Genomic DNA, 17,714 nt, shown 5'->3' with positions numbered 1-17,714 from the left:
TAGCTGAATTCGCAAATTCGTATTCATAAATTCGTCAAAAGTATTATTCAAATGATGATACTTTATAAGCTTAAAAGCTAAATAAAATAATTAATTTATTGTATTTTTTAAAAAAATCGTATTTTACAATCAGAAATAAACTGATATAATCCTTTAAAGCTACACATCATAAAATGAGACAGCACGCAATATCAGAAGAAGTGTTTAAATATCTAGCTCATAAACTAGATATTTAAACTAGATATCTAATTCATTAACTCATAGCCATAATACAACGAAACTTTCTTAGAGTTGAGTATTTAGGATTCAATAAACTTGAATAATTATTTTGAATTCTTTTCAAGTTTCATCTCATTCTTTTACATTATCTTAATTGAAGATTTTGACGTAATACAGCAACAAATCACAAAAGTTTCGTTTAAAAATCAGAGAAACCATCTACTGCAATATCTAATATCATAACAAGCCATGATTTTATGCTATATATATATATATATATATATATATATATATATATATATATATATATATATATATATATATATATATGTTAAGGCCATGGAATTGAACATAACTATAAACGCCGCCAGATGGCGATAATGACTAATCACCAAACAATAGTTTAGTAAACGAATAGACAATGATCTGGTAACGAGATTATTACGAGGAATATGTAACGAGGAGAAGAGACGTTCTTCTCTCTGCTATATAAGTGTTTTTTTTTTTTTTTTTTTTTTTTTTTTGTTCTAAAACTTTACATATGTTATTAAATTTTGTTTAGTTATAGATAGTGTGTTTCTTTGCCACCTTACATAAACATATATATATATATATATATATATATATATATATATATATATATATATATTTCTTTGGGCACTTTGATTAATTCACAGCAATGGGACAACCACGTGCGTGTGGTGTGATTCTGGCTGGCCAATGTTCACCGGTGAATGTTGACAATCAAATTAGTCGCTTTGGTGAGTGTCCGAAATATTTATTTCACCCGATTTGATACTAATTTATTCGTGGATATAATTACATTTATTCGATATTTTAATACTTACTGACGATAGATCAAAACAAACATCTGTGTTTGGAGTATCGGGCAAATATATACCGGGCAATGGCACTTGACTTTAAAAAAATATCAGTGTAGGGTATACCGGGCAAATGCATACCGGGCAGTGGCACTTGACCTTAAAAAGACATCAGTGTAGGATATACCGGGCAAATGTATACCGGGCAGTGGCACTGAACATTAAAAAAACATCAGCGTAGGGTATACCGGGCAAATGTATACCGGGTAGTGGCACTTGACCTTAAAAAAACATCAGTGTAGGATATACCGGGCAAATGTATACCGGGCAATGGCACTTAACCAGACCTAGTATGACTAGACCTTTGATAAATGTCCGAAATATATACTAGGTCTAGTGCCACTTTTTGCTATAGCTTAAATATTTAAAAAAAATTAAACAAAGCGTTTGAATCAATTTTAAACTGATACCGAAATTATTGCTTTAAAATTAAAAAAAATAATAAAAACTGCACCAGATAAGAGTAATTGAAGTAGTTGCTTTATACAGCGCATGTGCAGGAAAAAAAATTTTTTAAAAATTATCCAGGTGCATCTAAAAGTGGATGAATATCCCAAGACACCCTGTGGCAGTGTGTGACACAAATTGCCCACTTGACTTTTAGCATTATACATAATGACCGGGCAATGTAATAATTGCAACATAATTTATCATTTTGTCATATCCTTTTGGGCACTTTTTAAATTGCCTGGGCATTATAAACAATGCCCAATTATTTACATTGCCCGTGACATATATATATATTATATTGTGTTGTTGTTCATTTTTGTGGATTGTTTATTGTTTCAGAATAATTTATAAAAATAACTTACCAAATAATTAACAATCCTTTTAACCCTACATCATTTAAAAGAAAATCAATTTGTTTTGGCTTTCTAAAAAGCTAAGAAATCCTTATGACTTTAAATATGTGTTATGAATTTAAAATTTTAATACTTTTACAATAGAATAAAATGCATCATAAATTATTATACGTTATCAACAAATCGCAAAATCTTATCAGAAAAGAAATGTACTCTAGTCATAAAAAAACTGAAATTACCATATTTGAATAATGTCATAAGAAATTCATGATTATTTACAATTACAAACCCCGGCAGAAAAACTAAAATCGTATAAAAAACAAAATTTAACCTTCAAACACAAAGGCAACTGTTTTATAACTCTAGCTTATATTATTTGCTACAGCTGATAAGTTCTCTTTACAGGTATTTTTTTAAGCACAAACAAAAAATAGTTGCGCATGATTATTAAAAATAATATAGTGGAGATTTCCAGAAAATTGTTTTTCGGTAATATAATTCAAACTTATTTTCATATATTGATGTTACAAGTTCTTTTCCATATGTATGTGTTCCCTAACATATACATATATGTTCTCTAACATATGTTCTTTGTCACTATATTCCTATTTAGAAGTTATTTCCCATTATATTGCTATTATAAGTTTTTCCACTAATCGCTATTATAAGTTCTTTTCCACTATATTGCTATTATAAGTTCTTTCCCACTATATTTCTATTATGAGTTCTTTCCCACTATATTGCTATTTATCTGTCCTTTTTTATTGCATTACAATACAATGCATATTTAGACCGTTATAATAACAATTTACAATAGCAGATGGAATAGCAGACGTTTTTATAACTTGCTTAACGTTAAAAGCCAACAATCATATTTAATGTTAAAATAGCCATAAAAAAAAGTCTTTCAGATAAATTGAAATGCAATAGCAACTTTTCATCACTGAAAACACTGAATGTTGATTTTATTAGAGTCTATTTGAGAAATAAAATAGCAAGGCAGATATGAAGTCAAGAAAAAAGCGGTTATTCTTTTGAAGTATGTGGAAGTATGCAGAAACTTTCCTAAAAATATCAAGAGACTTTTTTTTTTTTTTTTTGATGAAGAAGATAATTTGGCCGGTGGTCAACCACACTCTTGCTTAATAAACGTAAATGATTATGCTTTATGAAGGAAATCAGGTGAAGTGATGCTCATTTCCACTTTTTTTTTTATTTGATATCAGAAATAATTTATGCCGTTTCTGCATAACATTGCATACTTAACCCATTAGCCTTTACGATGGAACAAGTACACTTCATTTTTTCCTGCTTTAACTTCATAGATTCATTTAAATCTTATTAATGCATCACTAGATATAAGCTATGATTACTTTATATTTATATTTAGGAGATTTTTATATTTATATTTGAAAAAAAATTTTAAGTACTCAAATTTTAAAATGAAATTAGACATAAGAAGCTGCCTTTTTTTTTTTTGTATTTACTTTTTTTAACACTATCTTTAAAAACATTTTTGCTTATAATTTTTTTTATATTTCATTTCACAACTGTCATTTAATAGCAGACCCAATTTTAAGTATATGACTACTAATAATCAACTCCGTTGTCTTGTAATTTTGAACTCAATTCAGAAGATAAGAGAACTCCTGGATCAGATATTAAGAGAAATTTGCCTTCGTGGAGAATTCTTTACAGAGTGGAGAATATAACCAACCAGCATTTGCATTACATGGAGGGAAAACAACCGAAACCTCCCATGGTCAGTACAATTGCAAAGGAATTCTAACCAATGAACTGTCTACATCTCTGGATATTTTACGTCAGCACAATTGCAAAGGAATTCTAACCAATGAACTGTCTACATCTCAGGATACTTTACGTCAGCACAATTGCAAAGGAATTCTAACCAATGAACTGTCTACATCTCAAGATACTTTACGTCAGCACAATTGCAAAGGAATTCTAACCAATGAACTGTCAACATCTCAGGATACTTTACGTCAGCACAATTGCAAAGGAATTCTAACCAATGAACTGTCTACATCTCAGGATACTTTACGTCAGCACAGTTGCAAGGAATTCTAACCAATGAACTGTCTACATCTCAGGATACTTTACGTCAGCACTATTGCAAGTGCGAGCTGGGAGCAGAATTCGTATCAAACAGCCACCGTTGTGATTCGAACCTAGTCACCTCATTGGGAGAAAAACGCTCCATTCCCTGAGCCACTGCGGCACTTTTTACTATATTTTTTTACAACCGTCATTAAACAGCCGACCCAATTTTGAATCTACGACTACCAATGTTCATCTCCGTAGCCTTATACATATGATTTTTATGTCCAAGGCAATTTTATGTCCAAGGAGTCTAAGGAGTATTTTTGAAATTTCAAAATAAAAAGCAGTCAAAACTATCAATATTATTCAGTTGCACAGTTGTTATTATTTGCTCATTAGAACTAAAACCCTCAGTATTACCCCATTCACACATATAGATCGATTTTTAAAAAAATCTGTTGTTTTAAAATCAAGTATATATAAATTGCTTGTAAATAAATTAACGCTGTTTTTCGAACTTCTGTTGCAAACGAAAATAAAATAGTTCATGTGCCTTAGACTTCAAGCAATGCGATGATTTTAAACTATAGTAGTATGTGGGGCACTATAGACACGGAAGTGACGTCATAGTCAACCGGAGCTTATTTCTGCCCCAACCGGAAGTTGACTATTTCTGCCCGCCTACAACCGGAAGTTGTTTATTTCTGCCCACCTACAAACCGGATGTTGCTTATTTCTGCCCGCTTGCTTATTTCTGCCCGCCTGAAAATCGAAACTTCGTCTGCAGCGTCATGGGGAGCTTATTTCTTTTTTTTCTTAAGCCTGATATATTTTTAGTTTCGGTTTCTGTTTTTAATTTAGTTTCGTTCTTTTAAATATTATTTAATTTATTAGTTTTTGAGGGTGGCAACACTTATTATTTTAATACTAGTTTTTAAGGATGGCAACATTTAGAAACTTTGTTATTTGGGGGAGAAATTGTGTATTATGAAGTTATGACGTCATCTTTTATTACATAACACATAAATGATATCATGCTTTTGATCTAGTGGTGCCATCTATGTGGAGATTTTATAAATAAAATAACTTTATATCTATTTTAATATTTAAATCTGTTTTAATATTATTTATTAAATATAATTAAGGCTGAGGATCGAACTCGCGCCATTAAAAAGCCTTCGCGGGTCAGTAGTTGGATATCATAACCACTGACCCACGAATGCTTGGATGTGTTAATAAGTTAAACTTTTGTATTCTGAACACGTGTATAAATGAAAAGGATTTGATATCGATATAATCCTACAGTTTCATCGATATATTTTTCACTTAACCTTTGACAGTTATTAAATAATTATTTCTGCCCCTCTTAATGTTATTATAACTTTCTCTGGATGGCAACGGTACTGACCATACACGTGTTCAGATTTGACGTGTTTTGTGTGATAGCACAACTACTGATTACAGAGCGAGTCATTCTGATAACATATAACAAGCTAGATCTTGGTCTATGACGTATGTGTTGAATTCACTTTCTTTCACTTGCGCTGGTTAATAGCTAAGCATGTGACAGTTTAACATTTTTCTGATTGGCTGTTAGAGTTATACTTTCATGATTTGGCAACTAGAAGGATAGAGTGAATTCATTCCCCCTACTTATATTAGTATTTCACTTGTTCTTCTGTTGTGTCTCGATTAAGTTTTTGAAAGTTTTTCAATTCACCAGGTTGTTATGGACGGATATTTAAAGAGAAAACATGCTGAAACTGAAGTAAGTACTATTGATTTCTTAGTAATTTACCATGCTTTTAAATTTATTGTTTTATTTTAACTTCTAGCACTAATTCGTTTTAACGCAGAGCATGTGACAAAACTTAGTTAACTTTAAAAATTTTATAACTATGTTATTTTTATTATATTGATGATAAATAGTATATTGATAATGTTAAATAGTATTATTTATAAAACTACTGAGATGCGCTAATCTGTATCTTTAATTAACCAAGAGAAAGTAAATTGCTTTGTACATTTTAATTAATTATTTTTATTTTGTTAATAATAAAAATTACTCATCTTCTTAGTTACAAATTAGGACTAGTTTTTTTTTTCATTACGTAATCTAAATGAAGTTAATATTTGTTAAATTAACTTTCTATTTGTTAAAATTTATTAAGTATGACTACTGCGAATATTAAAAGTATTAGAATCAAAGGTATATTAATTTTAAATTAATAAATATTAGTTTATACGATTAGATACTTTTATCCCTATCGTTTGGATTTACGGCTATCAATGTTGTCATTTTTGAACCCAGAAGACAATGGAACTCCTAGATCTTGAGACAATACATGTCTTCGAAGAGAACTTTGAGAGTACCCATGTTATATGAGGAGGAAGACTACGAAAACCTCCTACCCTTAGTCCGACGACAAATAGTGGGATTGGTTTCGTTAACCAGTATCCTGTGAATGTACAGAGATCAGAGGAAAACTTAAGGTTTCAATAAAATAAATTTGAATAATTTAAGAAATACTATATGAATTCTAATGGTGTCATCTATACTTACAATGTTAGAAAGAGACTATTAATAACTCTTAATTTTAGTTATTTTTTAACATAAATACAGTTGATATAAATGACTATAATTATTATTTACCTATTTAATATTACCTATTATTAACCTATTCAATAAAAAAATATACCCTTTAATAATTAATACCAAAAAGTTTCATAAAAACTAGAAACTTATTACAAAAATATAAAAATTATTTTTGAAAAACTAGAAATTTTTCACAAAAAATAAAATTATTTTCTGAAATATTAGAAAATCTCCCTCAGTAATAAAAATATTTTCTAAAAGCTAGAGCATTTTGTTAAAAAGAATAAATAACGACATATTTATATTATCAATTATATATTAAATTTCCTTAAAATTTCAAATGAATTATTTTAAATCTAAGAAACATGTAATGGGAATTTTTGCCGCTTTAAATTCATTTATATTAAAAACATGTAATGGGAATTTATCGTTTTATTACGTCGTTTTATTCAGTTATTACAATATACGATTCATTTATTACAATATTATTACAATTACGTCGCTTTATTCATTTATTTCATCGTTTTATTCGTTTTATTACAATTTAATATTATAATAATGCAAATAACTTACTTTATTTTCAAATTAGGAGTTAATGTAAAAGTTACTATAGCCTTTCTATTTGAAAGTATATATTTAAATGATACTGATTACAGAACTTGAACATGTTATCTATTTCTCACAAAATTTTACAAAGATAATGTCTATCCGGGACGTTTGGGGCTTATCCACGTTTTATCAATTAGTCATAATATCATAGTGCTTCATACTTGTTATAGAACGTGGGAATAAAATTATTTCCTAGAAAATTGTTAAGAAACACATGATGTGTGCTCGCAGAAGTGATTGGGTGAAACTTTGAATAAAATGTTATTTATTTTATTAAAATATATTTTGTCTTTATTGATCATTTTCACATGTGAAAAAGTTTATATTATCAAGAAAAAATTACACTCTTTAATAACTAATACAGAAAGTTTCAAAAAAATATATAGAATTTTCTGAAAAACTAGGAGATTTTAGCAAAAACTTAAATATTTTTATAAAACTAACAAATTTTTAACAAAAAAAGTAAAAATATTTTCTTGAAAGAGAATTTTTTTTTTGTAAAAGCATAAATATTTTCTTAAAAGATAGAAAATTTTTAACAAAAAATTAAAATTTTAAACAAAAAGTTACAATTTTTAACTTTTTGTTAAAATTTTTTCTTAAAAGATCGAAAATTTTTCTAAGAACATAAATATTTTCCTAAAAGATAGAAAATTTTTAACAAAAAGTTAAAATATTTTATTAAAAGACAAAATTTTTTGCAAAAACGTAAATATTTTCTAAAAAGATAGAAAATTTTGTGAAAAAGTTTGAAATATTTTTATAAAATTAGCAAATTTTTAACAAAATGTTTAAAAGATAGAAGATTTTTTGTAAAAACATAAATATTTTCTCAAAAGATAGAAAATTCTGTTAAAAAGTTTGAAATATTTTTATAAAACAAGTAAATTTTTTTTGCAAAAAGTTAAAATATTTTCTTAAAAGTGAACGTTTCATATTTGTTTTTGTAAAAAGGTTTATTTTAGACAGAACTCAGGAGGTAAAGACTTTTACTTTGCAAATAAATTCTTAATTGTAGTAATCGAAAGGGGTTATGAACATTATCATAAACATTTTAACTGTGTGTTGTTAATTATTTTTCTTGGTGACTCAAAATTTTCTTTTTTTTATTGTAGGAAGGAAACAGAAAAGGATTCTCAGCTTTAGTCATTGATTTTGAAGGTTTTCAACTTTCATCAGGGGCATACATTGTCAAAGAACTTGCTTTTCATGCTGTAAAAGGTAATCCCATTACCGGAGTGTGTACATTCCAACCACCGTTTCCGTTTGAAGAACTTCCAACACAACAGAAAATGCAATATTCTTGGACAGTCCGAAATATTCATCAAATAGATTGGAACCAAGGAGAATTACCCTACGTTAAATTTCATACTATGTTGACTTTTTTGTGTGATATGTATTCACATATCTATGTGAAAGGACTCGGAAAACGGAAATTTTTAGAAATTCTAACCGGCAGAGTGTTTTACAGTTTGGAAGATTTTGGCTGTCCTAAAGTAGATGAACTGATACCAACTTTTTCATCGTGCACTATACATTCACCAGATTTTAAGCATTGTGCTCTCGTTAAAGCGAAAGCATTTGGACGATTTCTACAAGACCTATAAATAGGACAAGCACTCGGAATTCAGCATAAAGTTGTTCCTGGAAGTAATATAGTAAATCTTATAAATGACTTTTTTGCGAAATAGAAAATCAGCTCCAGTGGGGGGAAATGTATTTTTAAAAACATTAAACGATGTTCAATTACCAGCAAATTTATATGTAAATAGAAAAATTGTATAGTAAAAATAAAATTTTTAAGAAAGCCTTGATGTATGCTCGCAGAAGTGGCGAGGTGAAACTTTGAATAAAAATGTTATTTATTTTATTGAAATATATTTTGTCTTTATTGAGCATTTTCACAGGTGAAAAAAGTTTATATTATCAAGAAAAATGTCACCCATTAATAAATAATAAAAAAAGTTTCAGAAAAATATCTAGAACTTTTAGAAAAACTAGGAAATTATTACAAAAACATAAATATTTTCTTAAAAGATAGGAAAATTTTGTTAAAAAGTTTGAAATATTTTTATAAAACTAGCAAATTTTTAACAAAAAGTAAAAATATTTTCTTAAAAGAGAAATTGTTTTTATAAAAACATAATTACTTTCTTAAAAGATAGAAAATTTTTAACAGAAAGTTAAAATATTTTATTAAAAGAGAAAATTTTTAGTTAAAACATAAATATTTTTCTTAAGAGATAGAAAATTTTGTTAAAAAGTTTGAAATATTTTTATAAAACTAGCAAATTTTTAACAAAAAGTTAAAATATTTTGTTAAGAGAGAAAATTTTTTGTAAAAACATAAATATTTTCTGAAAAACTGGAAAATTTTGTTAAAAAGAAATAAAAATGTTACATTATTTCCTAGTTCGTTAAGATTTTAAGATGATTACTTTAAGTTAGATCAATAAATATTTTCTATAAAATCATATTAACATTAATTTTGAATCATGAAGGCAGGAGAATCCGTTGGTTCTATGAAGCATTCATAGAGATGGGAGTGTGAGACAAGGACCCATATTTAAATACTACTTTCTACAAAGTTCATCCTCCATCCAGACTCCCATCTCTATGAATGCTTCATAGAACCAACGGATTCTCCTGCCTTCATGATTCAAAATTAATGTTAATATGATTTTATAGAAAATATTTATTGATCTAACTTAAAGTAATCATCTTAAAATCTTAACGAACTAGGAAATAATGTAACATTTTTATTTCTTTTTAACAAAATTTTCCAGTTTTTCAGAAAATATTTATGTTTTTACAAAAAATTTTCTCTCTTAACAAAATATTTTAACTTTTTGTTAAAAATTTGCTAGTTTTATAAAAATATTTCAAACTTTTTAACAAAATTTTCTATCTCTTAAGAAAAATATTTATGTTTTAACTAAAAATTTTCTCTTTTAATAAAATATTTTAACTTTCTGTTAAAAATTTTCTATCTTTTAAGAAAGTAATTATGTTTTTATAAAAACAATTTCTCTTTTAAGAAAATATTTTTACTTTTTGTTAAAAATTTGCTAGTTTTATAAAAATATTTCAAACTTTTTAACAAAATTTTCCTATCTTTTAAGAAAATATTTATGTTTTTGTAATAATTTCCTAGTTTTTCTAAAAGTTCTAGATATTTTTCTGAAACTTTTTTTATTATTTATTAATGGGTGACATTTTTCTTGATAATATAAACTTTTTTCACCTGTGAAAATGCTCAATAAAGACAAAATATATTTCAATAAAATAAATAACATTTTTATTCAAAGTTTCACCTCGCCACTTCTGCGAGCATACATCAAGGCTTTCTTAAAAATTTTATTTTTACTATACAATTTTTCTATTTACATATAAATTTGCTGGTAATTGAACATCGTTTAATGTTTTTAAAAATACATTTCCCCCCACTGGAGCTGATTTTCTATTTCGCAAAAAAGTCATTTATAAGATTTACTATATTACTTCCAGGAACAACTTTATGCTGAATTCCGAGTGCTTGTCCTATTTATAGGTCTTGTAGAAATCGTCCAAATGCTTTCGCTTTAACGAGAGCACAATGCTTAAAATCTGGTGAATGTATAGTGCACGATGAAAAAGTTGGTATCAGTTCATCTACTTTAGGACAGCCAAAATCTTCCAAACTGTAAAACACTCTGCCGGTTAGAATTTCTAAAAATTTCCGTTTTCCGAGTCCTTTCACATAGATATGTGAATACATATCACACAAAAAAGTCAACATAGTATGAAATTTAACGTAGGGTAATTCTCCTTGGTTCCAATCTATTTGATGAATATTTCGGACTGTCCAAGAATATTGCATTTTCTGTTGTGTTGGAAGTTCTTCAAACGGAAACGGTGGTTGGAATGTACACACTCCGGTAATGGGATTACCTTTTACAGCATGAAAAGCAAGTTCTTTGACAATGTATGCCCCTGATGAAAGTTGAAAACCTTCAAAATCAATGACTAAAGCTGAGAATCCTTTTCTGTTTCCTTCCTACAATAAAAAAAAGAAAATTTTGAGTCACCAAGAAAAATAATTAACAACACACAGTTAAAATGTTTATGATAATGTTCATAACCCCTTTCGATTACTACAATTAAGAATTTATTTGCAAAGTAAAAGTCTTTACCTCCTGAGTTCTGTCTAAAATAAACCTTTTTACAAAAACAAATATGAAACGTTCACTTTTAAGAAAATATTTTAACTTTTTGCAAAAAAAATTTACTTGTTTTATAAAAATATTTCAAACTTTTTAACAGAATTTTCTATCTTTTGAGAAAATATTTATGTTTTTACAAAAAATCTTCTATCTTTTAAACATTTTGTTAAAAATTTGATAATTTTATAAAAATATTTCAAACTTTTTCACAAAATTTTCTATCTTTTTAGAAAATATTTACGTTTTTGCAAAAAATTTTGTCTTTTAATAAAATATTTTAACTTTTTGTTAAAAATTTTCTATCTTTTAGGAAAATATTTATGTTCTTAGAAAAATTTTCGATCTTTTAAGAAAAAATTTTAACAAAAAGTTAAAAATTTTAACTTTTTGTTTAAAATTTTAATTTTTTGTTAAAAATTTTCTATCTTTTAAGAAAATATTTATGCTTTTACAAAAAAAAAATTCTCTTTCAAGAAAATATTTTTACTTTTTTTGTTAAAAATTTGTTAGTTTTATAAAAATATTTAAGTTTTTGCTAAAATCTCCTAGTTTTTCAGAAAATTCTATATATTTTTCTGAAACTTTCTGTATTAGTTATTAAAGAGTGTAATTTTTTCTTGATAATATAAACTTTTTCACATGTGAAAATGATCAATAAAGACAAAATATATTTTAATAAAATAAATAACATTTTATTCAAAGTTTCACCCAATCACTTCTGCGAGGACACATCATGTGTTTCTTAACAATTTTCTAGGAAATAATTTTATTCCCACGTTCTATAACAAGTATGAAGCACTATGATATTATGACTAATTGATAAAACGTGGATAAGCCCCAAACGTCCCGGATAGACATTATCTTTGTAAAATTTTGTGAGAAATAGATAACATGTTCAAGTTCTGTAATCAGTATCATTTAAATATATACTTTCAAATAGAAAGGCTATAGTAACTTTTACATTAACTCCTAATTTGAAAATAAAGTAAGTTATTTGCATTATTATAATATTAAATTGTAATAAAACGAATAAAACGATGAAATAAATGAATAAAGCGACGTAATTGTAATAATATTGTAATAAATGAATCGTATATTGTAATAACTGAATAAAACGACGTAATAAAACGATAAATTCCCATTACATGTTTCTTAGATTTAAAATAATTCATTTGAAATTTTAAGGAAATTTAATATATAATTGATAATATAAATATGTCGTTATTTATTCTTTTTAACAAAATGCTCTAGCTTTTAGAAAATATTTTTATTACTGAGGGAGATTTTCTAATATTTCAGAAAATAATTTTATTTTTTGTGAAAAATTTCTAGTTTTTCAAAAATAATTTTTATATTTTTGTAATAAGTTTCTAGTTTTTATGAAACTTTTTGGTATTAATTATTAAAGGGTATATTTTTTTATTGAATAGGTTAATAATAGGTAATATTAAATAGGTAAATAATAATTATAGTCATTTATATCAACTGTATTTATGTTAAAAAATAACTAAAATTAAGAGTTATTAATAGTCTCTTTCTAACATTTTAAGTATAGATGACACCATTAGAATTCATATAGTATTTCTTAAATTATTCAAATTTATTTTATTGAAACCTTAAGTTTTCCTCTGATCTCTGTACATTCACAGGATACTGGTTAACGAAACCAATCCCACTATTTGTCGTCGGACTAAGGGTAGGAGGTTTTCGTAGTCTTCCTCCTCATATAACATGGGTACTCTCAAAGTTCTCTTCGAAGACATGTATTGTCTCAAGATCTAGGAGTTCCATTGTCTTCTGGGTTCAAAAATGACAACATTGATAGCCGTAAATCCAAACGATAGGGATAAAAGTATCTAATCGTATAAACTAATATTTATTAATTTAAAATTAATATACCTTTGATTCTAATACTTTTAATATTCGCAGTAGTCATACTTAATAAATTTTAACAAATAGAAAGTTAATTTAACAAATATTAACTTCATTTAGATTACGTAATGAAAAAAAAAACTAGTCCTAATTTGTAACTAAGAAGATGAGTAATTTTTATTATTAACAAAATAAAAATAATTAATTAAAATGTACAAAGCAATTTACTTTCTCTTGGTTAATTAAAGATACAGATTAGCGCATCTCAGTAGTTTTATAAATAATACTATTTAACATTATCAATATACTATTTATCATCAATATAATAAAAATAACATAGTTATAAAATTTTTAAAGTTAACTAAGTTTTGTCACATGCTCTGCGTTAAAACGAATTAGTGCTAGAAGTTAAAATAAAACAATAAATTTAAAAGCATGGTAAATTACTAAGAAATCAATAGTACTTACTTCAGTTTCAGCATGTTTTCTCTTTAAATATCCGTCCATAACAACCTGGTGAATTGAAAAACTTTCAAAAACTTAATCGAGACACAACAGAAGAACAAGTGAAATACTAATATAAGTAGGGGGAATGAATTCACTCTATCCTTCTAGTTGCCAAATCATGAAAGTATAACTCTAACAGCCAATCAGAAAAATGTTAAACTGTCACATGCTTAGCTATTAACCAGCGCAAGTGAAAGAAAGTGAATTCAACACATACGTCATAGACCAAGATCTAGCTTGTTATATGTTATCAGAATGACTCGCTCTGTAATCAGTAGTTGTGCTATCACACAAAACACGTCAAATCTGAACACGTGTATGGTCAGTACCGTTGCCATCCAGAGAAAGTTATAATAACATTAAGAGGGGCAGAAATAATTATTTAATAACTGTCAAAGGTTAAGTGAAAAATATATCGATGAAACTGTAGGATTATATCGATATCAAATCCTTTTCATTTATACACGTGTTCAGAATACAAAAGTTTAACTTATTAACACATCCAAGCATTCGTGGGTCAGTGGTTATGATATCCAACTACTGACCCGCGAAGGCTTTTTAATGGCGCGAGTTCGATCCTCAGCCTTAATTATATTTAATAAATAATATTAAAACAGATTTAAATATTAAAATAGATATAAAGTTATTTTATTTATAAAATCTCCACATAGATGGCACCACTAGATCAAAAGCATGATATCATTTATGTGTTATGTAATAAAAGATGACGTCATAACTTCATAATACACAATTTCTCCCCCAAATAACAAAGTTTCTAAATGTTGCCATCCTTAAAAACTAGTATTAAAATAATAAGTATTGCCACCCTCAAAAACTAATAAATTAAATAATATTTAAAAGAACGAAACTAAATTAAAAACAGAAACCGAAACTAAAAATATATCAGGCTTAAGAAAAAAAAGAAATAAGCTCCCCATGACGCTGCAGACGAAGTTTCGATTTTCAGGCGGGCAGAAATAAGCAAGCGGGCAGAAATAAGCAACATCCGGTTTGTAGGTGGGCAGAAATAAACAACTTCCGGTTGTAGGTGGGCAGAAATAGTCAACTTCCGGTTGGGGCAGAAATAAGCTCCGGTTGACTATGACGTCACTTCCGTGTCTATAGTGCCCCACATACTACTAACTATACATATAATTTTGCCGTGAAAAATTATCTGGGCTTTAGAATGACAGACAAATAACTTAAATATTTTATAAGTTATTAAACTTTTTAAAACCGCCAATTTAAAGACATTTATCCAACTAGATAAAAACTATCAAATTCACTGCCTTTTTCTCAGTTTTTTATAAATTTTTATGAGCCCAAGTGAGCATTGGAGTAAATTTTTAATATTACAAAATTAAAACAAAAACGATTTTCATTTTCACAAAACTGTGGCTTTTCTCCATATTGACGTTTTGCGCCATTTTCAAAATAAGTGTAGACACCGCTCGCTTTAGATAGACTAAACTTTACCTAGCAGTAATGAATAACAGTTGCAAACCACAGCAGTTATAAAAATGGCATATTATTCGCAAAAAAAGCATAATTTCATATTACGATGGAGCCTTCAAAAAACAGCCTTAAATAAAATTTTATTCATCCTTATAGTTTAAGATACCTAGAGAAATTAGAACACTTTTAACACAGTTCCAACCAATTGCCATCATTCTCTTGCAAAACAATAAACATGTCTTTATTATATATTGAGTAGATAACAGGCATCGGCTTTTGCTGGTTGAACCTAGTTTGTACAGCAGCAAGGAAAGATGATATTTTGTTTTCAGATGGATAACATTCTACATTGAAAAGAACGTGGCTCTCAAGCATTAGATCAATGTAAGTATTTTCATTGCATGTCATTCCCCATTTATTATAAATTTTTTTTAAAAAAATTTCTCTTGTAATATTAATGAAAATGTATTTCCATAAATATTTAATGTTTAAGAATGTAACTAAGCCTAATGAATTTTTAATAAAATGGTATATGGAAGAAATTTAACATTCCTTCACACTCTTTCCATCATTATTTCCACACGAGGGAATGAGTTTGAGTGTAGTGGAATAATTTATACCCACTTATATATGTACTACACAATAAAATAATTATAAGTTAATAGTTCAAGAAATAAAGTACCCGCAGAAAAAATTTTGAAACTTTAGAGCAAATTTATCCGAGTTAGATTCTTTTTTTTTTTTTTTTTTTTTTTTTTAAAGATAATAATAATAAATAAAAAGACCACTATTCAGAGAATGATCCATAATCAATATTATTTTTTAAATTGTATTGAGAACGGTGTGTTGACTATTTGTGTTGTCTACTAGTTTTGCTACATTTATTCGAATATTTATGCATTATTTGCTTTCTCTACTAAGTTATAGTAATATTTTTTATGTAAGTTGATTATTTAATTTTTTTTTACAGACAACAGATACAGATTTTTTTCTTACAAGAAAAGGTAGAGGTTTGAAAACTGAACTTCACAATTGAAATTGCGTGTGCTAAACTTGACACAACTGGAAACAAAATATACAACTGCAAAACTATTGCAATTGCAAATAATAATCAAAAAATTTTAATTATTTTCAATATATAAATATGGCTTATATTTTGATATTTATAATTGATCCTTATAATTAAAAAAAATATATGCCTAGGTATTTTGTTATGCTTTATGTTTTTATAGTATAATTTCTTCTCGCAAAGGATCATCAGTTAAGCATCAAATCAAAGAATCATGTATCAAATCTTGACGTGACTTTATAGACTCAAATCAAAAAATCTAAGAAAAGTTTGAAAATAATATTGAATGATAAAAAAAAATGTGCGTCAACTTCCAAAATAGTTTCACACATTGTGATAATATTTAGTAATAAAGGTTAAGTCAATACCAGCGGATATTGAAAACTGCGTTACTCAATTTTAAAAAAGGAATATGAAATTTTTTTGAAAAAAAAAATATCCTGGAATTGTCTCGCTGGTGTCGTTATAACGTTGTATAAAATCGCTTTTTCATGTTTTAAACTACTATATTTCCATCAGAGAATTATAAAATCTATTTAACCATTAATGTTTAATTTGGAAACATGAGAACAAGATAAATAACAATTAACGCGTTTGAGGTTAAAAAAAGAATACCGCTAGTTTAATTGATGAGAATATCACCTCAAGTATTCTAGAATTAATACAGTCGAACCCCGCTATAGTGAAGTCCTTCAAGGGACCGAAATTTCGGTTCACAATAACCAGGACTTCACTATATCCGTTCCGTAAACAATTTTAACTAATGGTTTCAAACTCCCCCTTTTTATTACATATTACTTAAATAAATGACCCATAAAATGAAATACAAAAATGACTGAAAAATAATACGTAGCAACAAAAATGTGTTAACTTTTATTTTTCATTACTCTACGTCTTGCGTACAAAAAAAAAAAAAAAAATGAGTTATCTTTAGCTGATGAGCAATCCTCCACATCAGATATGGAAACATTTCCCGACTCTCCGATAATTTTTCCTGAATTTATATAATTCCTCTTACCCAGAACCCTTGAATTTATATAATTCCTACCTACCCAGGCATTCGAGAGCATAAAAGTAGTCTCACCAAATTCATCTGGTTTGACTTTAAGCATTTGTCCAGATACTGGAAGGTGGCGGCTTTTTTTGATGCTGTACCAATTCAATAATGAAGAAAATGAGAAAAAATGCTTATTACTGCATTTCATCCTATAGATGGTTTTTAAAATCGGTATATGTATTTATTTTGAAGTAGAAATTTCAAAATTACATAAAAAATGAAGAAAATAAATCAGTCGAAGACAGAAAAAAGTTCATAATATCAAACTTCCTCTCTTATTTTGGTTCACTATATCCACATATACTATATTCACTATATCTACTATTCACTATATCTACTTTCACTATATATGTTCACTATATTCACTATATCTACGATAGGTA

General features: G+C 27.2%; 2 protein-coding genes across 2 annotated transcripts; one reads left to right on the top strand and one right to left on the bottom strand.

Annotated features, from left to right (window-relative positions):
* The first annotated feature begins 5,581 nt into the window (after window positions 1-5,581).
* Window positions 5,582-8,915, top strand: LOC147806125 (uncharacterized). Its single transcript, XM_087150241.1, has 2 exons — window positions 5,582-5,732; window positions 8,285-8,915. Exons 1-2 carry the CDS (start codon window positions 5,694-5,696, stop codon window positions 8,774-8,776), a joined length of 531 nt encoding a protein of 176 aa, XP_087006367.1. The 5' UTR covers window positions 5,582-5,693; the 3' UTR covers window positions 8,777-8,915.
* A 1,663-nt stretch (window positions 8,916-10,578) lies between these two features.
* Window positions 10,579-13,862, bottom strand: LOC147806124 (uncharacterized). Its single transcript, XM_087150242.1, has 2 exons — window positions 13,712-13,862; window positions 10,579-11,205 (listed from the first exon to the last, which is right to left on the bottom strand). Exons 1-2 carry the CDS (start codon window positions 13,748-13,750, stop codon window positions 10,714-10,716), a joined length of 531 nt encoding a protein of 176 aa, XP_087006368.1. The 5' UTR covers window positions 13,751-13,862; the 3' UTR covers window positions 10,579-10,713.
* Window positions 13,863-17,714: the final 3,852 nt, after the last annotated feature.

Source organism: Parasteatoda tepidariorum, chromosome 8 (genome assembly GCF_982258835.1).
Source record: "Parasteatoda tepidariorum strain Cologne lab strain chromosome 8, Ptep-v5.0, whole genome shotgun sequence".
Taxonomy (NCBI): domain Eukaryota; kingdom Metazoa; phylum Arthropoda; class Arachnida; order Araneae; family Theridiidae; genus Parasteatoda; species Parasteatoda tepidariorum.
This window is presented reverse-complemented; position numbering and strand designations above follow the sequence as displayed.

Excerpts from the sequence above, each read along its gene's own strand:
- LOC147806125 (XM_087150241.1), top strand. The coding sequence starts at position 5,694 with ATGGACGGATATTTAAAGAGAAAACATGCTGAAACTGAA. Across the intron at positions 5,733-8,284 it reads GAAAACATGCTGAAACTGAA|GAAGGAAACAGAAAAGGATT; the intron begins GTAAGTACTATT and ends TTTTTATTGTAG.
- LOC147806124 (XM_087150242.1), bottom strand. The coding sequence starts at position 13,750 with ATGGACGGATATTTAAAGAGAAAACATGCTGAAACTGAA. Across the intron at positions 11,206-13,711 it reads GAAAACATGCTGAAACTGAA|GAAGGAAACAGAAAAGGATT; the intron begins GTAAGTACTATT and ends TTTTTATTGTAG.